The 22,119-nt window shown below is 36.1% G+C and overlaps 2 protein-coding genes across 2 annotated transcripts in view; both read left to right on the forward strand.

The window, feature by feature from the left end:
* LOC107553324 (multidrug resistance-associated protein 5-like) overlaps nucleotides 1-13,397 on the forward strand; it is a 41,414-nt gene extending 28,017 nt beyond the window's left edge. The window contains 6 exon segments of the mRNA XM_016235521.1: nucleotides 4,791-4,983; nucleotides 5,103-5,262; nucleotides 7,371-7,449; nucleotides 8,674-8,787; nucleotides 10,112-10,276; nucleotides 12,004-13,397. Coding sequence (XP_016091007.1) covers nucleotides 4,791-4,983; nucleotides 5,103-5,262; nucleotides 7,371-7,449; nucleotides 8,674-8,787; nucleotides 10,112-10,276; nucleotides 12,004-12,102 — 810 coding nt within the window. The 3' untranslated portion in view covers nucleotides 12,103-13,397.
* Nucleotides 13,398-14,257: 860 nt separating this feature from the next.
* The window catches only part of LOC107553325 (mediator of RNA polymerase II transcription subunit 12-like), a 46,410-nt gene continuing 38,548 nt past the window's right edge, over nucleotides 14,258-22,119 (forward strand). The window contains exons 1-2 of the mRNA XM_016235522.1: nucleotides 14,258-14,457; nucleotides 15,380-15,484. Coding sequence (XP_016091008.1) covers nucleotides 14,356-14,457; nucleotides 15,380-15,484 — 207 coding nt within the window. The 5' untranslated portion in view covers nucleotides 14,258-14,355. The remainder of the gene's footprint in view (nucleotides 14,458-15,379; nucleotides 15,485-22,119) is intronic.

Below are 22,119 nucleotides of genomic sequence, written 5' to 3' on the forward strand. Positions count from 1 at the left end.
TAAATAAAATAACTATTGTAGTTATTTTTTTTATTTCAGTTCTCTACCTCTAAATTTCATGTTTAATTAAATTTCTTTCTTGCCATTTATTTGTAATTGTAAAATTCACTAGCAAATTCTGAGTGAAAATTTCTAGACTAATTTTATTAAATGCTAAATCATTTTAAATAAACAATTATAATCGAAAAATATGTAATTTTATTATAATTTTATTTATTATTATTATTTTTAAATATGTCTAAAAAGGCAACAGAACCACACTTGTACATGTATTTTCGTAGTATCTGTCTTAGATGAAGCATTTCAAGGGCAGGTTTGTCCTCCTTCACTTGGCCCCTTTTTAATAAAAGTATGATTCATTAACATTATTCACAAGCAATGCATTTTTCATATATGCACTTACAAGCTGAAATCAGCCTTATTTCTCATCAATAATGGCCTGGCTCTGGCTGACGCTGCTGTCCTGCCTGAGTTAGCGCTGACGTGTGACGGGCCCCATAAAGCCCCGTATAAATCAGTTCAGAAGCCAGAAAGATTCCCTCAGTCTCACCGTTATTGTCCCTCTGTGGGCCTCCATCTCATAAGCCACTAACCTGTCACATCACAGGCAGCTCTGTGAGCCACACAGATAAGCAGATGAGATGAGCCAGAGCCTTGATCAAAACTCAGCCGTATATCGCCGCTCATATGCTATGACTGGCTGACTTTTTGTCAGGGCCTGAAAAATGTATATAAATATGCTTTTCCGATTGTCCTTTTTACCCAAAGGGTTCTCATTTGTGAGCTGAAGCGCCTGGAAAATATCAGCCAATCCCCTTTCACCTCTCATATCACCAGCAGTCTGCAAGGCCTGTCCACTATCTATGCTTACGGCAGGGGTGCTGACTTCATACACAGGTAATATTCACACAGCAGAATGCCCTCCATGACTTTGCAGAACTTTTCTCTCTGAAACAAACACTGAAGTGAAACTTTACTTGAGGTCTGTATACACCGTGGCCGCAGAAAGTGTGCACAAAGTTCAAACGACACACAGACAATGCTCAAGCCACACTCACAAATGGCATTGCATCAGAAAATCATGAAAAATGCCAAACCTAGTGGCTTTTATTGGAAAGAAACTTTAAAATACACACTTTTCAAGAAAACTTCGCGTCGTGCCTGACAACCCGAGGTGGTGACCTCGGGTGTGCATTATTTTTCTAATAATTTAACGGCCCATCGTCAATTATTATACTACGGTTACCACACCTCAAGACATCGATCAGATGATATATTTAAAGGGATTCGTCCGGCTTTTGTACATAAATCGTTATTGTGAGTAGGATTATTTCTTCCGCATCTCATCCAACGCCTCTTTTGCTAGTTCCAAAACGTCATTTTAAAGCTGGTAATGGAGGCTTGAGCCGTTGATAGCATACTAATGCAGTTATTAATGAAGTTATTAAGAGCTCGTGTGAATTACGCTACCTCTGTGCATCCCTCAACAGTGTTCTGCAGCAGCGTCTCTAAACAGCGCTGTTATTACCTCGCTAGTGAGAAATGTCATGTGTAGCCTTTAAGTTGCTACACTATATAGGCTAACTGATAAAATCATCAGGGCAGCGCTGACAACACCTATTTGTGCAAACTGCATGACCATAGTGTGCGTGTGTGAGCACGTGTGATTGCAGTAATTCCTGTGTGCTGTATGAGTACTGTATGCTAATTCCCGTTATTACAGTTAACTATGTGAAGTGATATGGAACTGTAATGCGGTCAAGAGAGCTGCCTGGAACTACGTTCGCCGTGCGTTTCCCTGAAAATAATTGCACACCTCAGAATGTTCATCAGCCAATCAGATTCAAGCATTCAACGGCCCGTAGTATAATAAAATATAATTGATATATTAAAAAATATATATATATATAGATAGATAGATAGATAGATAGATATACAAGATGCAAAGTATGTTATGAATAAACTTGCAAAGTAAGGACTTTGGCTAAATATTGGTTATATTCCACCAGGAATCAAGCCCTGCTTGACACAAACCAAGCGTGTCACTATCTGTTCAGCTGTGCTATGCGCTGGCTGGCTGTGCGTCTGGACCTCATCAGCATTTCTCTCATCACCACTATAGCCCTCCTCATCGTCTTCATGCACGGCCGCATTCCTCCTGCCTACGCCGGTCTGGCCATCTCCTACGCCGTACAGGTGCGCCGCTCTCACACACTGTACATGAGTGGGGACGCTTGTAAGGCAGGACCGTTACTGTGCCATGATTAATTAGCATTGCTCACTATTGCTCAGTTGTTATTCACTGCTCATTTCTTTCCCTTCCCACATCCAGCTAACCGGCCTGTTTCAGTTCACCGTGAGGCTGCTTTCTGAAACCGAAGCCCGCTTTACATCAGTGGAGCGGATCAATCATTACATAAAGGTAGAAGCTTCTGTGACACATGCGTGCTGGTTGTGTCAATGGCAAATAGAAAGGGACAGACCATTTGTTATTCAACTGACACAGCGCACAAAAGACATCAGCTCTTTACTTTGCACAGGCCGCTGAGCCCAGCGGTCAGCGCGCTGCATACTGAGCCTGCTACATCCCGCTCAGCAGGCTTCATGGGATGCGTTTATTGCCAGACAGAACATCATAGCGAATGACACAGCTTGTTTCAGGAGGCTCTTATCAAAGCAGAACAGTACAGCTGTCTTACTGTGGCGGAGAGCATTTTACACTGATTAATGAAGCCAATAATGGTCTCGCTGAGTTCTGAAGTACAAAGTATCCAACTTATTTTGCATTGCAAAAGTTAGCTTTTTCTGTGAGACTACCAATTCATTAACTGCTATAGGTAAATAACTAGAAGAGTAAAGAAGTGCAGTAAAACTCTTTGATCCGTTTGAAATAGCTTACTTAATTTATGAATCAAATCAAATTGTAGTCTACAGGCTTGCCTTGCATTATGATAATTGTATATTAAACTTAAAGGGATAGTTCTCCCAAAAATGAAAATGTGCTGTTTAATTTACTCTCAGGCCATCCAAGATGTAGGTGACTTTTTTCTTCAGCAGAACAGTAAAGAAGATTTTTAGCTGAAACTGTGGTGCTTGGTGATTCATAAAATAAATAAAAAAAAGCATATCAAGAAACACAAAATGAATCCCCATGGCTCCTGATGATATATTAAGGTCTTATGAAGAGAAACAATCAGTCTGTGCAAGAAACCGAACATTATTTACAACATTATTACCTGAAATCCAGAGCCTCAGACAATGGGTCCGGAGTGATGTCTGGCTCATGATCGAATCATTCTTTCGAACCGGTTCTTTTTGATGAAATAATTGAACCGGTTCACCAAATCGGACTCTGGAGAAGCTGTGCAGAATAAGCCTGCTGGCTGCTGTTCTTTACCTTTGCTGTTTGAACACACTTCTTGTGTATAAAAAGTACCTATAAATATAACAAAATTGCAAGAAAACTTGGCATCTACTGGCAACTAGGGCTGGGTAAAAAATATAGATTTCTCGATATTAATCGATTCTTATTTTTCTGAAACAATATTGATTCTTAAATCCCAAGAATCAATTAGTCTAACCTGTTTTCAATTAATGAACGGGAACATTGTAACGCGCCTCCTATTCAATAAATCTCAATAAGCTTTGTGTTTTGTTACTTTTGATATCAAACAAAGTCTCCGATTTCGAATTCTGTCCATTTTATTACAATATTCAATCAAATACCATTTTGGCGCTGTTTAATGTGGAGTGGAAGAGAAGCGGTAGCACAAACTGATCGTCTCCTCCGCTTTAATAGCAGTTTCAGCACGAAATAAACATGAATGAACATCCGAAGGTGTTAAAAGAAAGAGTACAACTTACCGAAATGCGTCTCCTGTCTCATGTAATCAATGTTTCAAAAGATGTCAGTATAACAGCTTGTGTTATACGATCACATTTACATCAGAAAAAACAAACTTCAGCTAGAAAAATTAAGCACCATACGACATATTCATTATAATTTTTACTGTTCTTCAATATTTATGTTTGAATAAATTTGTCAAGTGACAGCCACCATTTAAATGTTTTTTGATTTGGAGTAGAAAAACAATTACGTAATTGTAAAGTAAGTATTATAACTTTATTATTATAAAAACTTCATTGAGTGTAATTTAAGTGTTTGTGTATAAATTAGTTAATTTATTATTAGTTTTTCCATGAGAAAATTTGCCATGTACTGCACCTGATATATATTCCAAATAATCACTATCGAATTAAATTTTGAATCAAATCGCAAGCTTGTGAATCCAAATCGAAACGAATCGTGAATTTTGTTCTCTGCCCTACTGGCAACTATAGATTATTTACAGGTATTCTATTCGTAAGGATATTGACGTAGCAACTGTTTTTGTCGTTAAGTAAGTTTCATTCATAATATTTTCCCTAAACTCGTATAAAATGTCATAGCACTATTGTCCTGCATAACCAGTAGCATAAAAAGCCTTTGAACAAATAAAAATCAAAACAAAAAGGCGCAAAAAAAAAAGACTAGTTTTTCCAGTGCTTACTAGCAGCAGCAGTATCGTCTAGTCAACTAGTCTCTCACATGCCTACTACAAACCAGTGTGTTTATAATTATGCATTAAAATAATTTCATAACATATACCAGTTTGCAATAAGCATAACAGCAGCATAACAGACTATTTTGTACAGCTGAATGACACCGGAAGCCTCGCACGTTCAAGTTACTATAATGGCAGCAGCTGCTCTTACATTAAAAATAATGCGGATAATCATTATTCACTCAGAACCTGGAAAGCGAAGGTACCCGACAGATCTGCGGCTCCTCCGCTCCTGCTTCCAGCTGGCCAGAAGAAGGACGAATCACCTTCCAGAATGTGGAAATGCGATATCGGGATGACCTTCCTCTGGTTCTGAAGAATCTCTCCTTTAGTGTACTTCCAGAAGAGACCGTAGGGATAGTTGGCAGAACGGGTTCAGGTACACCTGTCTACTTGGCTATTTTATCCTATCAGATGTCGTTTGTGTTCGTCTGTACTGCTGCGGTCGTGTTATTGGTGGAGGAAATAGATTGTGACACAGGTGGGTTGTTTCTTCAGGTAAATCTTCACTGGGCGTCGCACTCTTCAGACTAGCAGAGCTCAGCCGAGGATCAATCATCATTGATGGTGTCAACATCGCTCACATTGGTCTGGAGGACTTGAGGAGCAAGCTGTCAGTCATCCCCCAAGAGCCGGTTCTTTTCATTGGTACTGTCAGGTACGGTCCACGTCACTTTACCAAGACTAGCCGTGTGTTATCATTCCTGGAGTCAAAATGATGCAACCCATTTCACTTACACAGTGTCACATACAGTACTTCAATGTGAAACAGGATATTCAACAAGACAAAATGTACACTCTAAAAAATGCTGGGTTGTTTTAACCCAACTTTGGGTCAAATATGGACTAACCCAACTTTTGGGTTAAAAATGTAATTGAAAAATTTAGCCCAACAGTTGGGTTAAAACAACCCAGCATTTTTTAGAGTGTAGGACTAGACATTTTATCCATCTGGAATAGATCGGATTGTAAAAAAGTGGACATAAACTGCCGTTCAAACGTTTTGGATCAGTAATATATATATATTTTTTTTTTAAAGAAGGCTCTCAGATGCTTATCTAAGCTACATTTATTTAATAAAAAAAAACTTCAGTAATATTGTGAAATATTACAATTTAAAATAATTTTTAATGTTTTTTTTTTAAAGAAGGCTCTCAGATGCTTATCTAAGCTACATTTATTTAATAAAAAAAAACTTCAGTAATATTGTGAAATATTACAATTTAAAATAATTTTTAATGTTTTTTTTTTAAAGAAGGCTCTCAGATGCTTATCTAAGCTACATTTATTTAATAAAAAAAAACTTCAGTAATATTGTGAAATATTACAATTTAAAATAATTTTTAATGTTTTTTTTTTAAAGAAGGCTCTCAGATGCTTATCTAAGCTACATTTATTTAATAAAAAAAAACTTCAGTAATATTGTGAAATATTACAATTTAAAATAATTTTTAATGTTTTTTTTTTAAAGAAGGCTCTCAGATGCTTATCTAAGCTACATTTATTTAATAAAAAAAAACTTCAGTAATATTGTGAAATATTACAATTTAAAATAATTTTTAATGTTTTTTTTTTAAAGAAGGCTCTCAGATGCTTATCTAAGCTACATTTATTTAATAAAAAAAAACTTCAGTAATATTGTGAAATATTACAATTTAAAATAATTTTTAATGTTTTTTTTTTAAAGAAGGCTCTCAGATGCTTATCTAAGCTACATTTATTTAATAAAAAAAAACTTCAGTAATATTGTGAAATATTACAATTTAAAATAATTTTTAATGTTTTTTTTTTAAAGAAGGCTCTCAGATGCTTATCTAAGCTACATTTATTTAATAAAAAAAAACTTCAGTAATATTGTGAAATATTATTACATATTATTATTATTTTTTTAAATATATTTTAAAATGTAATTTATTTCCGTGATCAAAGCTGTATTTTCAGCATCATTACGCCAGTCTTCAGTGTCACATGATCCTTCAGAAATCATTCTAATATACTGATTTATTATCAGTGTTGGAAACACTTGTGCTGCTTAATATTTTTTTGGAACCTGTGATATTTTTTCAGGATTCTTTGATAAAAAAAAAAAGCATTTATTCAAAAAAAGAAATTCTTTGTAACAATTTACACGACTGTTCAAAAGTTTTAGGTCAGTACATTTTTTCTTTCTTTATTTTATTTTTTTTAAATGTATACTTTTATTCAGCAAGGATGTGTTAAATTGATAAGAAGAGACAGTAAAGAGTTATATTGTTACAAAAGATTTCTATTTTTAATAAATTCTGTTCTTTTGAACTTTATTCATCAAAGAATCCTAAAAAAAAGTATCAAAGTTGCCAAAGAAATAATAAGCAGCAGAACCAACACTGATAATAAATCAGCATATTAGAATGATTTCTGAAGATCATGTGACACTGAAGACTGGAGTAATGATGCTGAAAATACAGCTGCGCATCACAGAAATACATTACATTTTAACAATATATTCAAATGGAAAACACTTGTTTTAAATTGTAATAATATTTCACAATATTACTGTTTTTACTATATTTCTGATCAAATAAATGCAGCCTTGATGAGCAGAAGAGACTTCTTACAAAAACATTAAACATCTTCCTGATCCCAAACTTTTGAATGGCATTTCAGAAGTAGAGCAAGTAATTACATTTTGATGAAAGATTACAAAGACAAACATCCTCTTGATGAAGCGTGTGCAGTAAGACTAGGGTCAGTTTATGCTGACTAAGTTGCTTATATAACCAACAGATCAAATCTGGATCCCTGGGATCAGTATACAGATGCACAGATCTGGGAAGCACTGGAGAAAACGCACGTTAAGGACATGGTGAGTAAAAGCAGAAGGTTTTAGATTGACTTACTGTAGGAATGAAACGATCGCTGGTTTGACGATAAACCACGATTAAAAGTCCCAATGGTTAGTATTACCGTTTTAATATTTTAATTATCATTAAAACCTAATTTGATTATCGCTATTTGGAAAAAAAAAACTTGTGGTAAATACTGCTCAGCATTAAGAAAAGTTAATAAGAGTCTGTAGAACATGTTAGTAGATAACATGTTATGTTGTAAGTCACCCAACCAGTATTTTTTGTTTGTTTAAACCCCAGCCAACATTTTTAACAAACAAAAACAAAAAGTGCATAGTGCTGCTCATTTTAGTTGTTGTGTATGAGTACTATTTGAACACTTCCAGCCAGTGTTGGGGGTAATGCATTACAAGTAACGTGAGTTATGTAATCAGATTACTTTTTTCAAGTAACTAGTAAAGTAATGCATTACTTTTTTAATTTACAAGAGAATATCTGAGTTACTTTTTCAAATAAGTAATGCAAGTTACTTTTTTTTTCAATTTATTGACTGACAGCTCTCCTGTCCCCATGTTGAGAGAAATCAGAAGATGTTACTGTAGTTCTAAAATAAATATGAATATGCATAAATTAATCTCACTCACAAAAAAAAAACACACACAGATTCAGTATTCCTCAAAATGAATAAAAAGAATGCAACTCAGAATATGACGCAAACCTGCAATAATTAAATGTTAAACAGCACAAATATCCTTTATGTATTTAATCCCATTCTATTAACCAATGTCTTTGATGATTAGTTTTAGCAATAGATGTAAATGTGATCGTATAACACAAGCTGTTATACTGACATCTTTTGAAACATTGATTACATGAGACAGGAGACGCATTTCGGTAAGTTGTACTCTTTCTTTTAACACCTTCGGATGTTCATTCATGTTTATTTCGTGCTGAAACTGCTATTAAAGCGGAGGAGACGATCAGTTTGCACCACCGCTTCTCTTCCACTCCACATTAAACAAAATTAGCAATATTGTAATGCATTACTTTTAAAAGTAACTTTCCCCTACACTGCATCCAGCACATTTAAATAATACCGTGATAATATTGATAACCGTGATCTTTTGGTCACTATAGAGTCTATAGTCGTGATATGACGGGATATTCACCTCTAGCCTGACTTTGTATTGGCTTTGGAGTAGCTGTGCCTGAGAGCTTGTCACGTGTTGATTTGGTTTCAGGTAAGCCAGCTGCCTAATTCACTGCATTCAGACGTGACGGAGAACGGAGAGAACTTCTCAGTGGGAGAGAGACAGCTGCTGTGTGTGGCCAGAGCTCTTCTCAGACACAGCAAGGTAACTGTTGAACCCAGCGCTGCTTCTCAGCCGGACTGAAATAAGAAACAACACATTGTTCTTGCAAAAGTGAATCTTGAAATAAATGAATGCTTCCAGGAACTGTATTGTTGGCATCTGCCTAATTTGACTAGCTTCTATCAAGTAAGAGAATTTGGGCCAAAATATCATCAACAACTAAAGCTTTCTTCTCCCCCTTTAAAACGGATGAACTGGTTTATTTAGCTACTTTGCCTATATTTGATTATATGGTTAGTTGCAGTGTGTTAGTTGCATTCATCATGCTGTTGTGAAGCACTGGTGAATCTCAGCGGTTGTAAAATGGTGAAACATTGCCACCACATGGCAGACTATTGAAAGATCACAAGTATAGAGTTCTTTCCAAAGTCTTCTCTGTTGCGGACAATGTAAACATTTGCACAGTATGTGCAATGATATGAGATCGGGACATGATGTAACAGTTTACATAAAGCACAGGAGTTACATCAGTGACACCTGATTATCTTTCACATAGATACATGATTCCTCTTCAGGGAAAAGTTAAACCAGCGGTTCTTAGCATTCACATACAAGGCCAGCGTAAACGTTTGCTGAGGTCCCCTGGTTGAGAACCACCAGTTTATACAACTTAAATAATAATCATATATCTTTACTGAATAATTTGTGTATTTGCTTCATTACTTCAAATCACCATAGACTATTGGCTATTTTATTTTAAATTACAAGACAAGCCATTCGATTTGTCCTGCCACCGTTTCAGTTAGACATGTGTGACCCTGGAGCACAAAAGCAGTGTTAAATCGCTGGGGGATATTTGTAGCAATAGCCAAAAATACATTGTATGAGTCAAAATTATCGATTTGTCTTTTATGCCAAAAATCATTAGGATATTAAGTAAAGGTCATGTTCCATGAAGATATTTTGTAAATTTCCTACTGTAAATATATCAAAACTTAATTTTTGATTAGCAATATGCATTGCTAAGAACTTCATTTGGACAACTTTAAAGATGATTTTCTCAATATTTTCAGATTCCAGATTTTCAAATAGTTGTATCTCAGCCAAATATTGTTCTATCCTAAAAAACCATACATCAAAGCTTATTTATTCAGCTTTCAGATGATGCATAAATCTCAAATTTGAAAAATTGACCCTTATAAAATTGTCACAAATGTCACAAAAATGATTAAAATTGTCACATATGTCAAAACACACACAAAAAAGAGCGTGCTCTAAAAAACATTACAGTGCAGGAGAAATGACTGGCCATAACGTTCATGATCACAGATTTGTGCTGCATGTAATCTTGTGACGTGTGTTTCAGATCCTGCTGTTAGACGAGGCAACAGCTGCGATTGACACAGAGACAGACCGCCTCATACAGGACACCATTCGCACCTCGTTCAGTGGCTGCAGCACTCTCGTGATCGCGCATCGCCTCAACACTGTGCTGAACTGTGACAGGATCATGGTCCTGGACCAGGGGCAGGTGCGTCTCCTCCTTCATCTGCTGTTGTTTTAATGATTATGATACAGTGACCCCAAAGACTGTTTTGTTTTGTTTTGTTTTCGTCAATGGACTGAAAACACTCCTATAGTGTCTTATTATTCTAAATAAATGCACTGATTAACCATAAGAATTGGACATAAAAGATTAAGCTTACATCTAATACTAGTAACCTTACGAAGGTAAAAAATGTCCCTAGAAATCGATTTAAAGGGATAGTTCACCCAAAAAGAAAATTACCCCATGATTTACTCACCCTCAAGCCATCCGAGGTGTATATGACTTTCTTTTTTTAGACGGATACAATCGGAGTTAAATTAATTAAGGTCCAGGCTAATCCATGCTTTATAATGGGAGTGGATGATAGCCCAAAATTTGAAGTCCAAAAAATTGCACCCATCCATTATAAAAGAAGTCCACACGGCTCCGGGGGGTTAATAAAGGCCTTCTGATGCGTTTGTGTTAGAAAAATATCCATATTTACAACTTTATAAACCTTAATCTCTAACTGTCGTTGGGAGCCTTAAGTACCAGCACAAAAACACGCTCATCTAGTTATCGATATCGACAAAATCCCCAAAATTATTGAAATCTTTTTTTGCCAGTATCACTCACCCTTATGTTTAAGTGTCAGTGCATAGACAACAAAACATTCAACCAAGTGGCATTTACAAGAAACAGCTCAAGCATCCACAAAACACAAGTTTTTACAATGTTTTTTTTTTTTTACTGATAAAACCATAGATATAACACTCAAAATCAAGATATTTGGAGAATTGTCATTGTTCAGGTGCATCCAGCACATTTAAATAATACCGTGATAATATTGATAACCGTGATCTTTTGGTCACTATAGAGTCTATAGTCGTGACATCACTCACCCTTATGTTTAAGTGTCAGTGCATAGACAACAAAACATTAAACCAAGTGGCATTTACAAGAAACAGCTCAAGCATCCACAAAACACAAGTTTTTACAATGTTTTTTTTTTTTTACTGATAAAACCATAGATATAACACTCAAAATCAAGATATTTGGAGAATTGTCATTGTTCAGGTTCATAATTAATGTGATAATCAAACACAAAAGGTGCAGTCTTTAGAAATCTCACAGAGCATAATGAATCTTACATGTCAGATTACATGTGAATGTGAAAATATAATCGTATTAGACATTTTATTCTATAAATGCAGTGTATATACATAGACAGAGCTGTCAAATTAACATTTACACATGAAATTGAAATTACATGTTTAACAGTGGTGTGTTTTCAAACCGTTAATGTACATGTCAGATTACATGTGAATGTGAAAATATAATCGTATTAGACATTTTATTCTATAAATGCGGTGTATATTTAACAGACCTACCTCTTTATAGAAGTTTTCAGAATTTAATAAAATGCAGTACTGGATAAAAACCAGACATCAACACAAATACACATAGACAGAGCTGTCAAATTAACATTTACACATGAAATTGAAATTACATGTTTAACAGTGGTGTGTTTTCAAACCGTTAATGCATTTATCGGATGTATTCTTTCTATGTGTAGAATAACTGACTCAGAGCAGTGTGTCATTTGTTTAGAGATTGCACTTGGTTTGATATTTTGTGTCAAAACACTGCCTGTAATACACAGTATGGACTGCATGTACAGTAGCAAGTCAAAGTCATGCTGATGTGACATCTTCTCATCTTTGAAATAGATTTTGGAGTTTGACACCCCTTCAAACCTGCTGGCTGATGAAGACTCACGTTTTCGTGCCATGATGTTGGCAGCTGAAGAAACGCTTAGTCACCCCTAAGAAGTCAGCAGCCACTGAAGACATCCAGAGAGACACAGAGACACATCCGGAGAGAGCAGAGCTCCTCCAGCCAGCTGAGAAGACTGAAATCCTTGAAGCTGCTCAAACTGAGATTGTCCGTTTGTTTGGTGTACTTTAAGACGATGCTCATGTTGTTATTAGCACACAGAGAGATTCTGAGTTTATATAGTGTATGATGTCCGACGGAAACGTTCATGTTGATGGCACTTTATTTGTGTTACGTGGCTGAAGAATCCTGCCTTCCGCAGAAGCATCAGGACTCCTGGAGTCAGTCTGAACAAGTGTTGACTGAGTGTGTTTCTCATACGAGACTTCCTTCTACTTGGGTTTGGAGGAAGTAGATTTTGCACACTGATAATGTATTTGTTTTCCTGTCTTTAAGCATTTATTTGCTGTGTAAAAGTATGCAAGATATGTATCGACCATAAGGTATCCTATTGATTTGCCTTATTTGTATCTGAGGTTTTCAGGCATATATGAATCCAACCAAAGATGACGTTCAGATCAGTCACACATATCAAACATTCCAGAAATCAGCACAAAATGTTTATTTTTATATCTGCTTGTGCTTTTGTTGTTACTCATACTGTGTAAGTTGTGTGCCTCTGCTGTCATATATTTGGCAGATATCTGTCAAAAGCATTGTGCGAATAGTGTTTTAGTGACGAAAATGTGCAATGTGAATTCTTGCAATAATTCAACGTTCTTATTTGTACGATTTCTGCGTAATATGCTGTTCTGATTTAAAAAAAAAAATTTTTTTGCTTACAACTTTCATTGATTGTCATTATGCTGGGTTGATTATATCCTCCGGAGAATCCAAAGAGACTTTAATTTATGTTTGAAATCAAGGTAGTTTCATGCACACATGGAGGCTGGGAAGATTGTAATGCTAAATATCTCATTCATTCTTGAGGAGTGACTGTACTACTTCATCTCAAGACTACACTTTGTGATCTCTTCAGGAATGGATGACTTGGTTGGTTTTATTTTCCAGGCTGAAAATTGCACAGTGAACATTTATGTACCTGAAACATGCAAGGCCTTTGGGGGTCTATATATATTTTTGTATAAATATATATGGCATACCGTGCAGTATCTGTTTAGATGTTTGTCTTGGAAATATCAAGATAAAGAGAAACTGGTTCATAAGCTTAGATACAGTATGCTTATCATTAAGAGTTGCCTTGTTCTTTATGATTCAGAGATTATAGTTTTGTGGTTGTTTTATGAACACTTGTTTTATGATTGTTACAAAAAATACTTTAATTGAATAAAGATTATATTTATACATTTAACTGGTGTGTGTGTATGTGTGTTTAGGTAAGCCATGGTAATTTTTTATTTATTTTATTTTATTTTTTGACCTTGTGGAGACACTTTTTGGGGAAACAGTTTATAAATCATATTAAGCTGTGTGTTGTTTTTTTACAAATGTAAAAAGGGGATAGAATACAGTTTGCACAGTATAAAAGTCATCATGTTTATGGAAAGTCACCATAAAACATGGAAACCCAAGTCTGTTAGTGTGTGTGTGTGTGTGTGCTTTAATATCTTTTGTCAGAGTCAATTTTCATGTCATTTCTAATTATGCGTTATTTTTAGTATCGGGACTAATCACATCCAAAATAAACGTTTTTGTTTGCATAATATATGTGTGTGTACTGTGTATATTTATTATGTAGCCTATATAAATACACACACATGCATGTATATATACATATATATATATGTGTGTGTGTGTGTGTGTGTGTGTGTGTGTGTGTGTGTGTGTGTGTAAATATTTTTTAAATAGATACATGTATGTTTGTATATTTATATATACATCATAAATATACACAGTACACACACACACACATATTATGTAAATACATTTTTTTTTTAAATATGGCATACATTATATAAACATTATGTACTATGAAATATTATTGATGATTCCATGGCACTCACTTAGGACTTTTATCATCCTAAATAGTAAACATGAAAAGCATTTTTAATTTCCCAAATATGATCATTAATGAAAAACACAGCACAAAACAAATTAACCACAACGACGCTGCGAGAAAGTCAAATCCATCGAAGAAGCTCCGTTTGTTGTGCTGGAGGGACTCTTATGTTGTCTCGTGTTTACCCATCATTCTCGCCGGAGCGGAAGCAGCGGGGAAGCAGCGGAGCTCTAGCCGCAGAAGCAGCGCTCAGGCTCGGCCACACACCGGCTGACATGCCGCGGGGATGATGGCTGCCTTCGGCATTCTGAGCTACGAACACAGGCCTCTCAAACGGCCCAGACTCGGTCCTCCGGACGTTTATCCGCAGGACCCGAAGCAAAAGGAGGTTAGACGACTTTCCCTCTTCCTCTGTAGCGACATTTAATATATAAATAGCGAATTAAAGCGTGTTTTGAGAGCAGGCCCTGCTTTCACCTAACGGCCAATAACAATGAAACCAACGGCTCGGTTAGCTGAACCGAGACAGAAAAACATAATTTATGCCTCAAATGATTTCGGGCTTCATCTTTGGTTGGGATTGCAGATGGTTACAGAGAGAAAAGGGATTATTTTATTGGTTTAACTCGGCTTTAAAATCTGTATTTATCGAGCTTTCTATTTAAAGCTGCTTTCATCGCACCTTTAAAAAGGGCCTCGTGAAATCTACAAACGTTATCATCACTATTTTATGTATTTTAAGAAGGCATTAAAAGCGGTGTTAATTGCAAATAAATACTTGAGATGTAAACCGTCCTAGTAGCCTGTTACTGCTGTCGGGATGTTTATGTTTGTTGACAACTTCTACTGAATTGATGTGTTTATCGTGGATGCGTCTTAAAACCTAGCAAGCTTGTCTAGCTAGGCAACATTTCTGGGCATCACGGGTTCCTTAAGAATTGTGTGCATTGATGATCTATGCATGCAAAAAATATACGTGCATGTAATGCCTGTCTAGCTAGAAACAGTCTCAGTTGTCAGCAAACTGAAGAAACAGAAAATGCATATGCAAGTATATTTGAATATCTCTTTTTCATTATGTGGAGTGCATCATGAGTCTTATTATTTGTTGGCATTGCATGTGAAGTCTTATAATTGCACCTGCAGGTTTTCCTGTCTGAATGCAGTGTTTGTTGTGTTGATGCATTTTGAGAACTGGTTTGGATGAATGAGTGATTGTCGTTCTCTGGTGTTTGATTAACTCTCCAGCACACACTGAAATGAAAATGCATGCATGAGGCATTTAGTAACACATCTCTCTCGTTGGTTAGGATGAGTTGACGGCATTGAACGTCAAGCAAGGATTTAACAACCAGCCAGCTGTTTCAGGCGATGAGCATGGCAGCGCTAAAAATGTCAATTTCAACCCTTCAAAGGTAAGGTTATCAGTGCAGAGGTTATCTGCATACATGTGTGTTATCAGTCAAACCCTCATTCTTTTACAGATGCAGAACTTTATCTGTTTTTGTCGGATATCTGGACACAGATATTGAAAATGTTTACATACCACCCTCAGATTGTAAAACTTCCGTAGTATCTTGTAGGGCTGTGCAATATATCGAAATACCGCAATATGCATATCGCTACGGCTTGCAATATTTAGGGAACAAAAGACAAAGAAATAATCACTCGCTGCTCTTACCTAAATAACTTTTGTAGCTTAAATAAGAATCAGTGCATATCGAATTCATAGAGTAAAGCACACTAAGCAGTGTTGTATTTTTCCTTTTTATTATTCAGTTGCTAAACTCATGTTAAAATGACATTTTTATGTAATGCTCGAGTAAAACACTACCGTTCACGTTCAGAAGTTGTTGTAGGGGTGCTTTCTTCTCACAAAAAGTGAAACATGTATGCTAGTTATATTAGAATCAGAATGAGCTTTATTCACCACTTAAGTGTGCGCGAACAAAAAAGATTTGTTGTGGTTTTACAGGAGCTCTTGATACATGCATGCATACATACATACATACATACATACATGCATACATACATACATACATACATCTCGTGAAATCTACAAACGTTATCATCACTATTTTATGTATTTTAAGAAGGCATTAAAAGCGGTGTTAATTGCAAATAAATACTTGAGATGTAAACCGTCCTAGTAGCCTGTTACTGCTGTCGGGATGTTTATGTTTGTTGACAACTTCTACTGAATTGATGTGTTTATCGTGGATGCGTCTTAAAACCTAGCAAGCTTGTCTAGCTAGGCAACATTTCTGGGCATCACGGTACAGGAGCTCTTGATACATGCATGCATACATACATACATACATACATACATGCATACATACATACATACATACATGCATACATGCATACATACATACGTACATACATGCATGCATGCAAATAACCATATATATATGACACAAGATAGTTATAGAAGTTCACAGAACTGACTCGGCAACAGCTGAGTAAAACTGTTTCATCTGAGCATGTGGCACTTTAAGCATTATCGTATCGCATATCGCATTTTTCTTCAATATCGCACAGCCCTAGTATCTTGCATCAACATCAAATGGCAAAATGAATAAGAGCAATGTATCAAAAACAAACAATATGCATTTGACATTACTGTGGGTAAAGTCATATATATACAGCTATGGAAAAAATTAAGAGAACACTTGAAAGTTCTATGTTTCTCTGGATTTATAATTATGTGTTTGAGTAACACAATTTTTGTTTTATTCTGTAAACGACCGAAGACATTTTAAATAAAAATTTTGTCATTTAGAGCAGTGGTTCTCAAACGTTTTACAGCGGCGCACCCCTGGGGCATTTAACATTCTTCTGCGTACCCCCGCTCTTCCACTTAGACCGCAGTCACACCTTTTATATTAAAGGACAATTTGCCCCCTTAAATTGATTTAAAGGTGCTTTTTTTTACCTTTGAGGCAAATATTTTCTATCCTTATTAATTGTATCTCATGTCATATTTTATATCATATTCTTAACATTCCATTAAGTGTATTATTAATATATTAAATAAAGCAATAAATTGTGAAATCAAGGTGATACTTGTAGATTTAAAAATAAAACCACCAATACACTCTTAAAAATAAAGGTGCTTCACGATGCCATAGAAGAACCTTTTTGTCTAAATGGTTCCATAAAGAACCTTTAACATCTGAAGAACCTTTCTGTTTCACAAAAGCTTCTTTGTGGTGAAAGAAGGTTCTTCAGATTACAAAAAGGTAAGAAAGAGATGGTTCTTTGACTGAATGGTTCTTTGTGGAACCAAAAATGGTTCTTCTATGGCATCGCTTGAAGAACCTTTTGAAGCACCTTTATTTTTAAGAGTGTATGTGGCAGCAAGTCGCTGTCTTAATGAGCCAGGCGTCACGTCATTCATTCATTCATTCAGTAAAGAAGCAAAATGCTGTAGTTATGAATGTGTTATTAATCACTGACTCTCCAAATCGTTCAAAGCCGCAGATTCGTTCTCTAATGAAACACCGCTGTATGTTGCTTGGAGACGCACACCAGATGATATGGATTCCGTTGGCACTATTATTATTTTGTTGCAAAATAGAACAAACATGACTGTTTAAAATGTAGGCTACATTTCAAATGTAAAATGTTCACTTAATATTACCTTTTTTTGTTGAACTATTGTAAAAAATTAATGGCACATTTGCCATCGTTTGGATATTCAGGGAAATTTGCATTCTTGCTCGCATCTTAAACATGAACACAATAACACGCACAGTGTGTCTGTATCGAAGAGAGTTTAAATCGATCTCAGTCCGTGTCAACATTTGCTCGTCATGCTATTAAGTGAAGATCTACTTTAAAGATACATTGAACAGCAGTGCGATTTGCTAAAGCAGCATATTCAGTGGGCATCCCATCACATGCACGCTGCTTGTGTGTCAGAAGATGAGGTAAGCTGATTGGATATCATGTATTTGACCGTTTACTTACGGCACTCCCATTTTCCTGTTTTTACATTAGAGCGGCATTTTGCTTGTCAGAAATACGTTCGGTTTTAATGTTACTTTTGCGTTGGGGTAGAATTAAATGAATGCCAAAACTCAGAATCTAGGGCAGACTCTCAGTACATACCCTACATAAATACTTTCCCTCATTGATTTTACACAATAGTGGCCGCTGGCAAACAGAGGAATGCAATTTGAGCTGCTTTGCATGCACACAAGCAAACACAGTCTTAAATTGTAAAATGCGAATACGTGCGTGTGTAACACAACAAAACAAAGCAAACTGTTCCAAATGTACCTGTTGCCACACCCCTGCAGTCAAACCCTGGTGTGGCTTACTTTCAGAAAGCTCTTGTTAGCTTGGCAGCTGAATCAACAGAGCTCCATATGCCTTGATCTTGTAATGTAAATATATAGCAAAACAAAAGACCAATTTCTCATCTTGTTTTAGTCAATATAATCAAATGTAATATCACTGCTGCAGAACCTACCCACATTTCTGTTTGTTTTGTTTATATTTGGTCAACATTTGCCTTCACTTTCCAGTCAGTCTTTATAATGGTGACTCTATACTCTTTCAGATGCTGCTTCCAAACATAATATAACCAGGGGGGACTGTGAAACTGAAATGAAAAATTATTTGAGTTACACAGCTGATCGAATTGTCGGAAGAGGCCAAGAGATGTAGGTGAGTGCAGCATAGAAAATTAAAATCATATTTTAACACACGATTCCGTTCAAAAGCTCATTAGTCAAGACTCTATTACCTGAATTGGGCGTGTCAGAAACAGGAGACATTAAAAATGTGCAGAGTCGGGGGAACTCTGAAACCAGTATTGGGAACACTGCATTTGAAGACTTTCCAAAGGAAACACCATGTAATGCTTGCTATAGGGTCATCTACATACATACATGCATACATGCATACATGCATACATACATACGTACATACATGCATGCATGCAAATAACCATATATATATGACACAAGATAGTTATAGAAGTTCACAGAACTGACTCGGCAACAGCTGAGTAAAACTGTTTCATCTGAGCATGTGGCACTTTAAGCATTATCGTATCGCATATCGCATTTTTCTTCAATATCGCACAGCCCTAGTATCTTGCATCAACATCAAATGGCAAAATGAATAAGAGCAATGTATCAAAAACAAACAATATGCATTTGACATTACTGTGGGTAAAGTCATATATATACAGCTATGGAAAAAATTAAGAGAACACTTGAAAGTTCTATGTTTCTCTGGATTTATAATTATGTGTTTGAGTAACACAATTTTTGTTTTATTCTGTAAACGACCGAAGACATTTTAAATAAAAATTTTGTCATTTAGAGCAGTGGTTCTCAAACGTTTTACAGCGGCGCACCCCTGGGGCATTTAACATTCTTCTGCGTACCCCCGCTCTTCCACTTAGACCGCAGTCACACCTTTTATATTAAAGGACAATTTGCCCCCTTAAATTGATTTAAAGGTGCTTTTTTTTACCTTTGAGGCAAATATTTTCTATCCTTATTAATTGTATCTCATGTCATATTTTATATCATATTCTTAACATTCCATTAAGTGTATTATTAATATATTAAATAAAGCAATAAATTGTGAAATCAAGGTGATACTTGTAGATTTAAAAATAAAACCACCAATACACTCTTAAAAATAAAGGTGCTTCACGATGCCATAGAAGAACCTTTTTGTCTAAATGGTTCCATAAAGAACCTTTAACATCTGAAGAACCTTTCTGTTTCACAAAAGCTTCTTTGTGGTGAAAGAAGGTTCTTCAGATTACAAAAAGGTAAGAAAGAGATGGTTCTTTGACTGAATGGTTCTTTGTGGAACCAAAAATGGTTCTTCTATGGCATCGCTTGAAGAACCTTTTGAAGCACCTTTATTTTTAAGAGTGTATGTGGCAGCAAGTCGCTGTCTTAATGAGCCAGGCGTCACGTCATTCATTCATTCATTCAGTAAAGAAGCAAAATGCTGTAGTTATGAATGTGTTATTAATCACTGACTCTCCAAATCGTTCAAAGCCGCAGATTCGTTCTCTAATGAAACACCGCTGTATGTTGCTTGGAGACGCACACCAGATGATATGGATTCCGTTGGCACTATTATTATTTTGTTGCAAAATAGAACAAACATGACTGTTTAAAATGTAGGCTACATTTCAAATGTAAAATGTTCACTTAATATTACCTTTTTTTGTTGAACTATTGTAAAAAATTAATGGCACATTTGCCATCGTTTGGATATTCAGGGAAATTTGCATTCTTGCTCGCATCTTAAACATGAACACAATAACACGCACAGTGTGTCTGTATCGAAGAGAGTTTAAATCGATCTCAGTCCGTGTCAACATTTGCTCGTCATGCTATTAAGTGAAGATCTACTTTAAAGATACATTGAACAGCAGTGCGATTTGCTAAAGCAGCATATTCAGTGGGCATCCCATCACATGCACGCTGCTTGTGTGTCAGAAGATGAGGTAAGCTGATTGGATATCATGTATTTGACCGTTTACTTACGGCACTCCCATTTTCCTGTTTTTACATTAGAGCGGCATTTTGCTTGTCAGAAATACGTTCGGTTTTAATGTTACTTTTGCGTTGGGGTAGAATTAAATGAATGCCAAAACTCAGAATTTTGTTCGCGTACCCCCCATCCGTCATCTCACGTACCCCCAGGGGTACACGTACCCCAGTTTGAGAACCACTGATTTAGAGCTTGAAATGACAATTGGTCAAAATAACAAAAAGATGCCATGTTTTCAGACATGTTTGATATTCATTTTTAGAGAACACAATACTCATTTTTTGACTTCAGAAGAGTTAATAAATCAGTATGTGCTATACTATATATATATATATATATATAGAGAGAGAGAGAGAGAGAAAATACAAATTTTTTTAGTTTTCTGATACCAAAAACCTGTTAGCAGCAAGTCTTGTCTAGTACCCAAAACTGTAATAATCTTCTATCAGCTAAGAAGTTGACTGAGTAAAGCCAGAGAAGAGCAGTTTATTGAATAATCTTAGTTTCGTGTTTCAATGCTCAGACTTCATCTGAGCAGCACAAATGCAACGAGTGTTATACCACAACAAGCAATAGCAACGTCCTGTTAAAAACCAACATCCAACCTTAAAAACCTTGAAATTGAGACATTCTCTTATATCTTTACTCGTGAAGACAAATAACCCTTAAAGGGGTCATATGATGCGATTTCAACTTTTCCTTTCTCTTTAGAGTGTTACAAGCTGTTCGTGAGTAGATAAGATCCCTGAAGTTGCAAAGACTCGTCCACGCCCTCCTAAAACGCCTCATTTAAACACGCCCCCACACGTCTACCTCACGATGTGGGAAGATTTGCATAACACCGCCCAAATGTTCACGCAAAGAAAGAAGGCATAACTTTATTGTTGCCACCGCCATCGTTAAAGTTAAACTACTTTGTTTGGTCTTCCAAAAGAGGACACGACTAGAAATCAGTGGTTAAGTTGTATTTACAACACTGTTCCAGAACACTTCAACCGAAATATTCAGATGTGTGCAGCACATTTTATGGAGGACTGTTTCCTGATCCTGGGAGAGTAGACTACAATGCCGGCTCTTCTGCCTCACAGACTGTAAGGACGTTTTAATTTTAAGGATTTGCCACTGACGATTCAAACGTGAGTTTTGAGCAGTGTAGAGTAGCGCTTGTTGTTTGTCATTTCTCCGATCACAAATGCAGACATGGTTTTATGTTTACGCGGCGCGATGCAACACAACGTGTAAAAAGACAGTATAAGTCCTTATAATCCGTAATTATGTCCCCACTGGATGCAACAAATGCCTCGTTTATAATGGGTTTTAATGTTTTTGTCTCGTCACTCCGGCCGGGACAGGGCATCACAGTATGGTGAGGGGCGTAACATTTCACGATTGAGGTATTCGGCCAATCACAACGCACTGGATAGCTGGCCAATCACAGCACACCTCGCTTTTCAGAACGATGAGCTTTGTAAAAATCGACTCGTTACAGAAAGGCGGGACATAGAGGAGAAACAAT

This window comes from Sinocyclocheilus grahami, unplaced genomic scaffold, assembly GCF_001515645.1.
Source record: "Sinocyclocheilus grahami isolate Dianchi unplaced genomic scaffold, SAMN03320097.WGS_v1.1 scaffold470.1, whole genome shotgun sequence".
NCBI lineage: Eukaryota > Metazoa > Chordata > Actinopteri > Cypriniformes > Cyprinidae > Sinocyclocheilus > Sinocyclocheilus grahami.